Source organism: Odocoileus virginianus, chromosome 27 (genome assembly GCF_023699985.2).
Source record: "Odocoileus virginianus isolate 20LAN1187 ecotype Illinois chromosome 27, Ovbor_1.2, whole genome shotgun sequence".
NCBI classification, from domain to species: domain Eukaryota; kingdom Metazoa; phylum Chordata; class Mammalia; order Artiodactyla; family Cervidae; genus Odocoileus; species Odocoileus virginianus.
The window spans coordinates 27,147,276-27,160,655 of NC_069700.1; the positions used below are offsets into that span (position 1 = coordinate 27,147,276).

Genomic DNA, 13,380 nt, shown 5'->3' on the forward strand with positions numbered 1-13,380 from the left:
TCATAACCTGGTTGGCTCACTTCCTAAATGTGTGGTCTGGGAAAATTATTTGAACTTTCTGTGCTCCACTCATTCAACAGATATTTCATTAAGTAGCTACTCTGGGAATTCCCCAGAGGTCCAGTGGTTAGGACTCTGAGCTTTCACTGCCGAGGGCTTGGGTTCCATCCTTGGTGGAGGAACTAAGATCCCATGAGCCCTGTAGGGTGGCAGGGAGCTGGGGGGAAGCAGCTACTCGTGACGGGGGCTGTATTAATCACTGGGGATCGAGCAGTGAACAAAGTAGACCAAAATCCCTGTTCTTTTTGTAGAATGTGTGGGGGTGCTGGTAATAGTGTTTTGTGATCTTCCTGCTGGTTGATTTTGATATTCAGTTCATAAAAACTCATTGAACTGTACATTTTGATATAGGTACTTTGTATATTTTATTATTCTTCAATAATGTTTAAAACTCCATGGCCTTGTGTAGATCACAGCTGTATTAAATGAGTTAATTATGTAAAAGCATGTAGAGTGGTGCTTGCCACGATAATATGCATTCAAAAAAAGTGGCTACTATATTATTATTGTTCCAGTGAAATTCCTTAATAGTACAAACCAGGCCATCAGGTGATGGTCAAGAGGGATTCTGCTGGCTCTGCCGCTAGGATTAGTACACAGAGTCCATCCTTAAACCAGTTAGGCATGGACTGTGCATCTGTCAAGAAAAAAAATGTGCTTTTCTTTCAGGATCAAAGACTAAGAAGAGGAATTTTGCTTGTACTTGTGAACTAAAGTGATTTAGGGCTGCTCTGACGTGTGGACAAGCTGTGAACTGCACAAAGTTTCTGCATTTAAGGGGTTTCCACTCAAATCTCCAAACCTCAGGGGCTTTATTTATCATTTTCTGGCAGGAATTCTGGCAGTCAAGTGTCTTATTCTAACAAAACTTTTATTAAAACAACTGTCTGACAGAGGGGAGTCACAGGTGTGAAAAGCACCGCTAAGTTGCAAAAAGGTGTTGCAGGGAAACACCACCCAGGGACTTGGAAATAAAGAGGATCCTGCCTCCTAGGAGCTGTGGCTTCAAACAAATACACAGGGGCCCTGAGGCAGCCACTTCTGAGCCTACAGAGCCCCATCCCCTGAGACTTGACTGTCGCTGAACTTGAACAAACTGGACTTGTGGCTAGTCCATTAGCCTTTGAGGTTCTGGATGACAGAAGTCTTCAACACATCCTCTCTAAGGTGCTGACAATTCATGTTTCTGAGGACAAGACTTCCTTCCAGTGTGGCTTCACTGAGGTCCCGGCCCCTCTTAACACAACATCCAAATTCCTCCTGGTGAAGTGGGTTCCAGCCAACCTCCTCCTAACAGCCATGCCGACTCCTAGATCCCCAGACTGGCAAGTCTGAGCGGCACCCAGACATCTGTCTGACAAGCATCCAAGTGACTTTTAGGTCCACGTGAGGGTAGAAACCATCCTGGTTCACTGAAGCTCAGCCAGACCCCTCACCTTATGGAGAGAAGGGTTGTGGAAAAGTGGGAGGCTATAGTCAAGCTCAGAAAGGCTGGTATGTGTGGTGGGGAGAGGGAAAGGAAAACCTGGAAAGTGGATCCTGCTCTTTCTTTCCTAGGCTGGGCCAGGGAGAAGCTGCCTGCTAGGGTGGGTGGGTGGGTGGGAAGAGAACTAGAGTGTGCAACATGCCTGGCCTTGTGGGGACGGGGGTTGGGGGGTGCGGGGTGTGGGTGAGGGCGCTCATCCTCCAGCAGCCACAGGTCAAAGAGCAGAGCAGTCACCACGCTGCCCTCCCTCCAGTCCCAGCCTAGGCCTGGGATTGGGCTCCTGGTCTTTGTCTCATCCTATTCACAGGACAGTGAAGCTCTGGGGACAAAATTAAGCCAAGCACTGGAGCTGTGGAATAGTGACAGAAAGGGAGAGTCAGAGACTGGCCACCAAATTGTAGACAGTCCAGGGGGCTGCAAATGGTTCCCTAGCCCTGAGTTCCAATGCCTGACCTCTCCCCAGTCATCTACACTCAGAACAGAGTCCAGGATGGGACCAGAGTCTAGAGTGGCTTCTCTGCCCACAGCCCCTCCAACATGGGGACAGTCTCCGCACCGCAGTTGGCGGGGGGGTCACTAGACCACAAAGAATCATCCTCTCAGGGCCTGTTCCAAGCCTCATGACTCAGGGCAGCAGCAGCTTCCAGTCTGCTCCACTCTCTGTGGCCTGGCTGTCCCCAGCCCTGGGGAGGGGACCCCAGAGCATTTTTGCCAGAAGCTGGAGTCTGGGGCACCTGTAGGGTTAAAGCACGGACTACCCGCAGCCGTCATCACTATTGCTTCTGACGCCACCACCGATCTCTGCCCTCAGGACAGACAGGGAGGTGCCTCCCACCCCTTCTCCTCAGAGGCCAGCCTTGCTGTTCGTCCCCTGCTCCCAGAGAACATGGTGTAACCGGTGTTGTTGGGGGCTTGGCCGTCCTTCCCTGTGGGTTCCTGGCACAAGGGCTAGGGAGCGCAGAGTGGTCAGGTGTGGTCATCAGGGAACAAGGGTCAAGACCAAGAGGCCAGAAGCCAAGAGGCAGGACGTGGAGAGGAAGGGCTGGGGCTGGTGGGGTCACTGGGCTCACTTTACACAACCAACGGGAAGGCCTTGGAGGGGAGAGGGGAGGCGGGAGGCCAGGAAGGAGAGAGGGCGGTGCTCCAGGCCTGAGCAGCTCAGGGAGACCACAGGCAACTGAGGGCCAGGGCCGGGGCACGATGCCCACCCCATTCCCGAGGCCCGGCCCTCACCCCAGCCACAGCCCCGGGGCCCTCCCTGCACCTGCTTTCCCCATGGCTAGCAGGTTTCAGAACAGCCTCCCATCCTCAGCCCACGGTGGGAGCAGGGGGCAGGAAAGAGTGGCAGGGGGCTCCGGCCCCTCTGAGCAGCTGAAGGGGACTCAGAAATCTGAATGAAAAAGGCCGAAAGGTTTTTACTCTGTGAGCCCCAGGGGAGGGCCGGGCAGAGCACAAGGTGTCCACAGGAAGAGGGGATGCGGAGAGGAGGAGCTGGTGCTGGAGGAGCAAGGGGGTGGGGGGCTCTGGAGCCCCAGTCCCGGGTCCAGCTCGACACCTGCCCACCAGAGTTCACACCGGAGTCCTCGGCAGTCCTGAGATCACGGGGCCCGCCTGAAGTCTGGGTCGGGAGAGGAACGCTGGGCAGAGGGAAGAGGCTGGCCCGGGCTGCCCGCGGCTGATCCGAGTTCTCCCGGGGCTGGAGTTTCCACGGCAGGAGGCGGCACCGGCCAGGCAGGCACCGCTGAGGCCCCGCGCTGCTGCGTCTGCGGGAGCCAGGGGCCTCAGACCCTTCGGCTCCCAGCTCAGGCTCTCGGTCAGCAGGAGCCGCTAGGTTAGGCTCAGAGCTCATCCGGGGCGCTGTGTGTGAGCGGGGAAGCCTTCTGGATGCCCTCATCCTCCTCGGGGCTGGGGTCTCCCTCGAGGCCGCCCAGCTCCTTCCTCTGTTTGCTGCCGCCGCCACCCAGGGCCTTGGCCCGACCGCTCTTCTTCTTGGATTTCTTGCCTCCCAGGGCGGCTGTGTCCCCCTTCTTGCCAGACCACTGCTCTGCCAGGCAGCCTGCGGGGAGGAGGACAGACACCCTCAACAGGCTGGCTGGCTGGGTGGGGAGCTGGGGCTGCAGAGCCCCTGGGGGCGGTGATGGGATCTGGCCCCAGCCCTGCCTCGCTGTGGCCCCCCGGGCCCATCTGGGGGGCATCTGAGGCACCAGGCCCTGACCCCGCCCTGTACCATCCAGTTCCCTGAGGACGGAGGCTACAACGCCCCCAGTTCTTATTTCTTTTCCATCCTCTCCTCACCCACCTCCCCAAATAGCGGGGAGGGCCCTCGGACTCACTGGCGTCCTTGCCCTTCAGCACGTGGTTGGCGCAGAGGAACTGAGTCAGGTCCTCCTCCTGGTGGTTTCTGTACCAGTCCTCGATCACCTCCTCGAACTCCTCTACCAGGACGTCGCACTGTTAACCGCAAGGCCTCACGTTGGCAAAGCCCGGCCCTGACCCCTCCCGGAGGAGCCGGGAGAGCCTGAGCCTCGTCTCGCCACCCACGGGGCTGGTGGCTGTGACTCCGGCGAGGAGGCTGCAGCCAGAGGCGGGGTGAGATGGCTTGACCACAGTGCCCCGGCTTCCTGTGGCCCTCGTCAACCGAGGACCCGCCCCCACCGAACCCTGGGGGCGGTGGGGCCCCTACCTGCTTCTTGAGGTCAGCCACCTCTGCCGAGGTCTCGTTCCACAGCTCGTAGGGGATGTCCATCACCACCTTGACCCCTTTGTGCACCAGGTTGTGTAGCGTCTCAAACGTCTCTGACATGCCCTGGAAGACGCGATGGGATGTGAGAGGCAGAGTCCCTTCCCCTCCCTGCCCTGTGCCTCTCCTGGTGGGGCTGGAGACCCAGGGACCCCGCTCAAGGTCAGGACCCTTTCCGGCTTCTCGTCACGCTCATCCTCACCTTCCCCTCCCCAATTTGAGGCCTGCGTCCCACAACCCCTCAACACACACAGCCTGTCCTGCCTCCCCACACCTCCTCTTGGAAAGGTTGCTCTCGGGACCCTTTGAGCAAATACTCCTTTCCAGGTAATAAACTGGCCTTGTCTCTTTCCCCTCACTGTGGCCTCCCCTGTGTCCAGGCCACTCCCTGCTTCTGGTTCTTCCCACATGTATCCTTCCTTGCTGGGAAGAAGCACCGGTGAGGCAGGGAAGACTCTTGGTTCTGTACGAAATTACTTCTGCCAGCCACCTAGGTCTTCTCCACAGAGACAACACACTACCTGTTTCTTCTGTCTCCCAGAGACCACACATGAGGATACAAGCCACTACACACACAAAAATAGCCTCTCCTCCACCCCCGTACAAGCAGCTGTATGTATGTATCATACACGCTATTCTGCACCATGCATTTTTTTACTTAATAATATCCTTTGGAGAGGGCTTCCCGGGTGGCTCAGTGGTAAAGAATCTGCCTGCCAATGCAGGAAACTCAGGTTCCATCCCTGGGTCAGGAAGATCCCCTGGAGAAGGAAACGGCTACCCACTCCACTATTCTTGCCTGGGAAATCTCATGGACAGAGGAGCCTGGAGGGCTATAGTCCATAGGGTCGCAAAAGAGTCAGACACAACTTAGTGACTAAACAACTATACTTTGGAGGTGATTTTAGTTCAACTCATAAAGAACTACCTCATTCTTCATTGTACAGTTTGCCTAAGAGTCCACTGAATGGCCAACTTACTTAACCACTCCCCTACTAGCGCATGGTCAGGCTGCTTCTAATTTTTTCGCTCTAGAAAGTAAATTTAAACATTGTTACATTAAACATGGGTTTATTACCAAGTACAATGTTAATACAAATTATAAAGATAAAACCTAGGACTTGTGTGGCTTAGAAGTATTCCTCTAGGTTTCCCAAGGGTTTCTGAAGGCTCTCCTTTGCTAGAAGGGTACTTAGGTGGAGAAATGTGGGAGACAGCTCTTCTACCAGGCATAGAAGATGCAGAGATAAAGAAACATGGGCCCTTATAGGAGTGACAGGAGACATATGAGCCTCCAGACCCCCCACAGCCCCCTTTGGATCCTTGTGGAAAGACACATGGCAACAGGTATACAGGGAGGGGTGTGGAGATAGGTGGGTAGGATGACATCTTATCAATCTCCAGGAGCCCTGGCATCATTCAGCCACAGAAGAGAGCTTATTGTCAGTTTATTGTCAAGCTACACCCTGGAAATTGTGTGGCTGGTAGATTCTGTGTATGAGTGGTGAGCTCACACAGATATATTGACTTCTGAGCCGCTGCATCCATGTGACACAGTCTTCAGGCAGAATGTGTGAGATGAGGCAAGAGGGAAAGAAGAGGAAAGGGAAGACATCCAGTTTTTGATGGGACTTTAAAACCCTGGGCCAGGGCATGATTGCTATTGTACGCACCTGTTTTCCCATCGCACATCTCATTTTGGATCAGAACTTAAACTAAGTCACTTTATTTTTTCACACATTCATGCACCTTTCTTTTGCGGATAGAAAAGTAAATAGCACAAGGGAAAATGAAAAAAAAAAAGGAAACATGGGCCTTCCTGCAAGCAAACTCATCTACAGTGAAAGAAGCATTCATGTACATGGTGAGTGCAATAAATGTCATAAAGGCATCATGATGGAGGTCCAGGTAGGGCCCCTGTGGACCCAGAGAAGGGACATGGCAGTCATCACCCCCTCCCCAAGAGTTTTCTGACATCTCCTCTAAACTCCCACAGTTCTGCGCATCCTGAGTTCTCCCCACACAAAGTGCTCTGGCCCCCAGGGGGCTGCCACCTGGGAGCGTTTCTGTCCTAGGCTGAGGCAGGACCCCAGGGGGCAGGCCCAGACATCAAGAATGTGCCCACCCGCACTGAAAAGTCAGGCCGCTCAGGATGGGAGGGATGCAAACAGCAGTGGATAAAGAACAGGGAGCTGCCGAGAAGGGAAGCTCCCAGGGCATGATCTTCCGATGGCACCCAGACCAGGGGACACATTGAACCCCGAAGCCCGGGCCCAGCGGGGAGGAAGGGCGTATACAAAGCCAACCTTAGCGAATCGGTTGCTGCCGGTCCTCTCCTTGTGCAGGCTGTAGTCCAGGAGCCGCTTGCAAATGGTCTCCGTGACTTCGATTAACCTTAAGTCCCTGCCAAGACAGCAGCACAACACAGTCCCTGCCTGAGCTCCCCTCCTCGACCCTGCGGGTTAGGGGTCCAGCCCTCCAGCCCTGCTACCCCGGCACCTGCACGGCTCACCAACGGGAAGGCAGAGCTGGGAGGGAGATAGGTCATCGGGGGGGCTCTGAAATGCTGGAACACAGACCAGAGAGACACAATTTTAACAGCTCTATGAAAGAAAGTTGTTGTTGTTGTTTTAAATATAAAGTTAAATGATTAGCTAGATTTAAAAAAAAAAAAGCAAAATGTATGGATATTTGATGTCGAGATATTGTTTCATTTTGAAAGGATGATCATAGTTGATGGAAAAGCTTTTTGGTTTGTTTTTAATATTTATACCTAGCAAGATTAAAAGTTGGTAAGCCTGTTTTTTCTGGCTGCACTGAGCGGCTTGCAGGATCTTAGTTCCCTGACCAGGGATTGAATCTGGGCCATGGCAGTAAAAAAAATGTCCAGCCCTAACCACTGGACCACCAGGGAATTTCCCAGCAATCCTATATTTTTAAAGACTGGTCCATAAATTCCAATCACTGGGAGTCAATGATGAGGTCCAATAGTCTTGATTTTACAGATGAAGGATGTGAAGCCCAGAGGCACTTGGGGATTTAGGAAGGCCATACAATCAGTTCAGGGTAGAAGCAGTAGGCAAACCTGGGTCTCAGTTAGAGCTGCCTCCTTTTGGTGGGTCTGCCTAGCGGGAAGGGAGAGGGAACTTCAAGATGCTGATGCCTCAAGGAACAAAGCAGAGCAGGCTGCTGCCGCTTGCCCTCTCCTCTACTTACGACTTGGTATATTTGACGCCTGAGGCCTTCCGGTCCAGGATGCCATAGCCTGTGTCGATCACCTCCTTGGTCTTGCCAGTTTCCTCAAAGGCTGACTTCAGCTCCACGGCGACATATTTACACACTGGGGGAAGAAGACACAGCACCACCTGCTGAGTGCATCTGAGTCTTTGCAGGGAGCTGGCTCCCAGCAAAACAGACCCAAGCGGACGCCTCTCCAGGACTGGGTTGAGTTGATGCTTGGGGCAGAGAAAGGAGTCAGCACCAGACCAGCAGTAGAGTTCAGTGGGTGAAAGTAGGCTCCAAGATCCACTGTCCCCTGTCATCTCTGGGCCCTTATCCTACTGCTTCCTTCCATTTCTCCCAGCCCCTTCCTGCCCCCCACCCCCACCATCATTTATGTCACTGAAAAGAATTTCAAATATATAGAAAACCTGAAAGAGTACAATGAATAACCATATACCTTACACTCACAGTCAAGAGTTGTTAGTCAAAAAGAATAAAAATAAATTAAAAAAGAAAGAAAAAGAGAACAGAAAGAGCTATTAGTAAAAAAAAAAAAAAACCACAACAGTGATTTACCACTATTTCCGATTTATAATATAAAGCAATGTGATAATAATAGATGTCAATAATATACACAGCTTTTGATAAACCATTTTGAAAATAAGCTGCAAGACATCATGATCTTTGCTCCTAAACAAGTCATCGAGCACTTCCTGAAAACAAGGACCTTCCCCTACTAATCATAAAACAATCACCATTCTTGGAAAATTTAACAATTCCTATCTCATCTAATACTCACTTCATGTTCAAATTCCCCAATTGTTCCAAGATGTCTTTTATGGCTGTTTTATTTCTTGATTTCATATGTTATTTCAACACCAGTTCTCTAGTCCTACCAAGTTAATTTGCTCCATTTCCCCCCACAGGCCTGTTTCTACTGTTTTTGTACATTTATTTTCTCATTTCCTCTTACTCTTCTTCAAATAGTTATTAAGCAACTCCTATGTGTCAGGCACTGCCTGGGGATACAGAGAGGAAAACAAGGTCCCTCCCTCCCAGATACTCAGTCTAATGGAGCAGAAAGAAGTGTAAACAAATAATTACTGTTGCATAAGGAGTGCTACCACTGAAAGTGTGCAGTGCTTGGGGCCTTAGGGAAGTGCATGATGCCCTCTAGGGCTTTAGGGCCTCTCTGTCCTTTCTCTCCACCTCATCTTAAAAGCCTGCTCCCCCAGGAAGCCCTTCTGGATGAGTCCCACCTGCTCTTGATTTCATCCTGAGACTCTGTAGGACCATGTTCTCACCAAGGGCCTTGATCATCTCATGTGACTCTCTAATTAGACTACAAGGGCACTCTAAGTGAGGATCATGGGCTGGATTTCTTCCTTATTCCTCTATTTTGGGACTTGGTATGTGCTGGATACTTGATAAATACTGCCCGGAGAGACTGTGCCTTGTGATTCAGCAGCTTCTGATGCCTCCGAATGGAATATGATCTGCAGGCTAAATGTCAACAGCATTGTTTTAACAACAGCAGAGTTGGATAGAAAACCAATTTACCACCGAAACAAACAAATCCCCTACAGGCCTGCTTGGTGAAATTTTATAACATATGCATTAATAGATGGCTTGGAGAACTTGGAACACATGAAGATTCCAAAATGTCAGCCACTGATCCCAGAGTCTGGGATGAACTGAGGGTGTCTCACCTCCCTGGCTCTCCATCCAGGACCATCGAGGCTCCTACCCTCTTCTGTCCTGCATTCTGTGCGAGCTCATCATTTTTCTGACTCCAATGCTCCACCTCTCCCAGGTGCTCAACATGTAGTATGCCAGGCCCGGGGGGTTGGAACCCATCAATCCATATCTCTTATATCCATCAAGTACAACCTTGCTTCTCAACTCTTCCAGAGCTTACCTCTTCAAGACCCCCTCTGGGGATCCCACCCAGAACCAGACTTGGAGGAGACTCATGGCATAGACCCCAGATCCCCATGAACATCCACCCACTTCTTTCTGGGCAGGTTCTCTTTCCTCTGCCAAGGCCTCTTCCACTCAAGCTACTAAGCCAGAGGCAGGTTTTGTGGGCCAGTCAACACTTAACAACTAAGGTGTCACAGTGATAAATAAAAGTAAAAATACACTTAGGTTAAGCCATCCCGTGACTGAAAAGCCATCCCTTTTATTCTTTATCAATTACCTACAAAATCAGGTTGGATTAGAATGATCTAAAGATTTTTGCCAGCTCTATGCTTTTATGAGTCTCCTATGGAAAAGAAGTGTGAGCTTCTTAGGCTGTGAGAACAATAAGAGAAACCATAAGGGCTCTTTGGCATCAAAATAAGATAGAAAATGAGAAGGGGAAGTGAAATCCCCAAAGGATCTTAGCTGTGGCCAGAAGAGTGAAAGGAAGGCATTATAACCCTGTGACTGTCTGTTCAAGATAGTGAGGGAGAAAGTACAGGCTAGAACCCATACTGGAAGACTGACCCAGTGAGGTCAGCTCATCTCTGAAGATCACCTTTAATCTCTCAAATGGAAGGATTATGCCTCCCAAACCACCCACACTTCCCAGCACTCAGGAAATATCTGGCTGGCTACAGGCTTTGAATTAGGATGCAACTGGTTTATAGCCAGCTTTCAGGGGTGAGGGGCTGGGGTTAGAGAGGTGAGAACAGAACGTAGGAGTGTGTGTAAAGGTCTGAGGACATAACTGAGAAAAGGAGAGGAGGAAAAAAAAGGTAGGCCCTTGGCTGGTGTGTGTGTGGGCATGCTTCTCTCTCTCTCCATCTCTCTCCCTCCGTATCTCTGTTTCTCTCTCACGCACACAAGTGCCACACTTCCACCTCTCTGTCTTTGGGATTCACTCTCTTCCCATATCCCTAAAATCTCCCTCTCTCACCAAGTTCCCCCAGGTTCTGTTTTTCTCCTAAAGTGACCCCTTAGGTCTCAGACCCTCTTCCTTCCTCCACACACACCCACAGCACCCCCAGCTTCACCCACATTCACTCATGCCTGTGTGTGAACAGCTACCTGAGACAAGGTCCCTTGCCCTGGAGGAGCTCACGGCTAGTGGAGGAGACGGCCGGTGACACACAGCCGGCTGTGGTCAGGGCACAAGGGGAGCGTCTCAAGTTCTTCCCCCAAGACCGATCATGTGAATCTTTTCAGTTCCTCAAATTTGTCCTTTGCCTGTAGGCCTCTGCATCTGTGACTTCGCTTCTCTTCACTCGACTAACTCCTAACCACTCAGGGCTTCCAGGAGGAAGTCTTTCCCCGCATCTAGGGTCTAGATTTAGATGCTCCTCACCCAGCCCCAAAGCCCGGCGCCTCCTCTCTCATGGCACCTACCACCCCCATTATGACTGCTTGTTTTCACCGATTTCTGAGCTCCAGGTGCACCGAGACCTGATCTCTCGGTCGCCCCTGCGTTCCCAGCGTCCAGCACAGTGCCAGGCACAGAGGAGGTTCCAGGAGTGGAGACCCGCTCAGAGCCCGGGACGGTCCCTCCCCCAACCCTTCTCCGCAAGCCCCGCCCCCCAGCAGGATACTCCCCACGGGCCCCGCCCCCTCACCTTCGCATTTGCTGGGCAGTCGAACCCAGTCGGTGTCCTCGGCTCGGGCCTGCCTGGGGCCCAACTCCGGGGCCGGCAGTAGCAGCAGCAGCAGCAATAGCAGGGAAAGAAGCAGAAGACGGTGGGGCCTGGGTCGGGGCCCGGACGCGGGCTCAGGTAACGGCTCCATGGCCCAGCCGGACCCGACCCGACCGGACCGGGGCTGTGCTTCCTCCGGCCGCGCGCGCTGGGCAGCTTCCCGGAGCCGCTTCCGGGACTGCACACGTGCCTCGGCGTAACCGGGGCAACGGCGAGCCCCCCCGCCCCCCAACACACCAGCTCCCAGTCCAGCTACCTTGGCCCGCCCCCAGAACGACGTAGGCCCGCGGACTCGGCAGCCAATGGGCTTTTCGGGGTTTGCCTTCTAGCGAATGGGAGGACGATCTTTTTTCGGCCTCGGCCAATGAGGGAACGGATGGTGTCCTCGGTGACCTATGGCAACATCTTTTCCCACCTCCTAACGGAGGCTCTGAGAGGGACTCGAGAACCAGGATTAAGGGAGAGGAAGCAACGCTCTGGTCCTGAAAGGTATGGGAGAGACAGTTTACACTGCTTTCTCCGCCTTCTTGCACGCCACTTACCCCTAGGATCATAAGGCAGCCAGCCCTATGTCTTATTATTATTATTGCTTTTGTTGTTACTGTCACTCTAGTAGATGCTGTGGATGAGACCTGGACGATTCAGAGTCCCCTGCCTTCAAGCAGCTTTCTTTGTGCCCTGTAACCCTGGGCTTCCCCGACAGCTCAAACGGTAAAGAATCTGCCTGCAATGCAGGAGGCACAGGAAACACAGATTCGATCCCTGGGTGGGGAAGATACCCTTGAGGAGGAAATGGCAACTCACTCCACTACTCTTTCCTGCAGAATCCCTTGAACAGAGGGACCTGGCAGGCTAAACGCCGTAGGGTCGCGGACACAACTGAGTATGCACACGCCTGTCGCATAAAACCCTAAGTTTATCCCGGTGGTAACTAGAATAAATAATTTCCTCTCTGAGCCTCAGTTTTTATCTGACAACAAAGTGATCCTCCTAGCTGACCTTCAAGGCTTACCTGTTCCTGGGAAGCTCGAACGGGTTAATAGAATTAAAGCTTATCGAGAGGACTGTAAAAAGTTCATGCATTAACTTTCATATTAGTGTGTGATCTCGCTTCCTTTTCTGGCCTATTATTTATTTCTTTGGATTCTGAACTCCCACAGGCAGGGACTTGACTAGAGAACGATTGATTTCCCGTCCACATCCCCGGCATCAGGGCGCTTGGCACAAGGAGCTGCTGGGTGAAACCTCCTTATGCTGTGTCATCGGGAAGAGGACTCTCTGGGTTTTGGGGGATGGCTTCATGCTGCCCCTGAGCTCAATGGTCTAGGGACACACACAGAGCAAGGCTGCTTCTCGGGGAGGTTGCCTGCCACTTCCATTTTTGCCCATAAATCCCTGTTTCCAGTGCCTCCTGTTTCCTTCCTGGAGGTTGGATATTTATGGTATTTTATAAAGACTTTAAAGGACGGATGCTCAAGTCTGTTGACTTGTCGTTTTCTGATCTTAGCTTCTTGCTCCTAACAATTCTGTGGCTGACAGGGCACTCTTGGATAGCAGGAGCTGTGGTGTGTAGAATTCCACAATATAGAGGATCAGATCACCGTCCTGAGGTCCTCCATGCTCTCTAGGCTTCAGAAGACTTGGGGAAGCTCAAAGTCTGGCCAGGAGCCCTCCTGGGAAATGATGTTAAGCCAGCCACAGTGGGGATTCAGAGTCTGGGGCAGGGCAGGATTGGGGGAAGGCGGGCAAGAGGGGGAGAAGCACTGAAGCTCAGGGAGGTTTGCTTCCAGAATAAACAAAAGGGCCTCTGAGAGCACACTTAGTGAGACATAAATTAGTTTGGTGGGAGCTCTGGGTTCAACACATGGGCTGAGAGCAGGGAAGGGACAGTGACTGTAGAAAGTCTGCCTTTGCCCCTGCCCCCACCCAGTCGACCCCTTCCTCTGTGTGTTAGGGAAGGAGCAGACCCTGTGGGGCTGGTGGACAGATTGACCCCCAGAAGCTGTGTCCTCTTTCTTGGAGAATCCAAAACAGAGGTGGGAGAACCTCCTTACAGGCTGGTGAGAGCGTCCAGTGGAGGAGAGGTGAGGGTTTTCATGGAACAGCAGCTGAGAGGGCTTAGAGGCTCTGGGAAGCTGGGAGTGTCATTGACACCTTGTGTGTGTGTGGGGCGGGGGGCAGTGTTAGAATGGAGTTCACCACTGCCTCTTGGGAGAAGG

General features: G+C 52.2%; 1 protein-coding gene and 1 long non-coding RNA gene across 5 annotated transcripts; one reads left to right on the plus strand and one right to left on the minus strand.

Moving 5' to 3' along the window:
* Positions 1-2,941: 2,941 nt before the first annotated feature.
* Positions 2,942-11,361, minus strand: CNPY3 (canopy FGF signaling regulator 3). Of its 3 annotated transcripts, none has more exons than XM_070456416.1 (7): positions 11,084-11,176; positions 7,503-7,626; positions 6,786-6,852; positions 6,593-6,689; positions 4,230-4,352; positions 3,880-3,997; positions 2,942-3,602 (listed from the first exon to the last, which is right to left on the minus strand). In XM_070456416.1, the coding sequence occupies exons 2-7, from the start codon at positions 7,546-7,548 to the stop codon at positions 3,385-3,387; spliced, it is 669 nt and encodes a 222-aa protein (XP_070312517.1). In that variant the 5' UTR covers positions 7,549-7,626; positions 11,084-11,176; the 3' UTR covers positions 2,942-3,384. The 3 variants fall into 3 exon arrangements, with proteins under 3 accessions (XP_070312517.1, XP_070312518.1, XP_020769719.1); XM_070456417.1 differs by lacking the exon at positions 11,084-11,176 and adding an exon at positions 10,542-10,640; XM_020914060.2 differs by lacking the exon at positions 6,786-6,852 and having other exon boundaries at positions 11,084-11,361.
* Positions 11,150-12,117, plus strand: LOC110150961 (uncharacterized). Of its 2 annotated transcripts, XR_002317913.2 has the most exons (4): positions 11,150-11,239; positions 11,491-11,650; positions 11,775-11,872; positions 11,986-12,117. It is a non-coding gene; the product is annotated as an uncharacterized lncRNA (long non-coding RNA). The 2 variants fall into 2 exon arrangements; XR_011483913.1 differs by having other exon boundaries at positions 11,775-12,117.
* Positions 12,118-13,380: the final 1,263 nt, after the last annotated feature.

What these genes read in the sequence shown, in the direction of transcription:
- CNPY3 (XM_020914060.2), bottom strand. Translation starts at nt 11,252, where the DNA reads ATGGAGCCGTTACCTGAGCCCGCGTCCGGGCCCCGACCCAGGCCCCAC. An exon ending in GGCGTCAAATATACCAAGTC is followed by an intron (nt 6,690 to 7,502) that starts GTAAGTAGAGGA and finishes CTGTCTTGGCAG; the next exon opens with GGACTTAAGGTTAATCGAAG. An exon ending in TGGCTGACCTCAAGAAGCAG is followed by an intron (nt 3,998 to 4,229) that starts GTAGGGGCCCCA and finishes TGCGGTTAACAG; the next exon opens with TGCGACGTCCTGGTAGAGGA.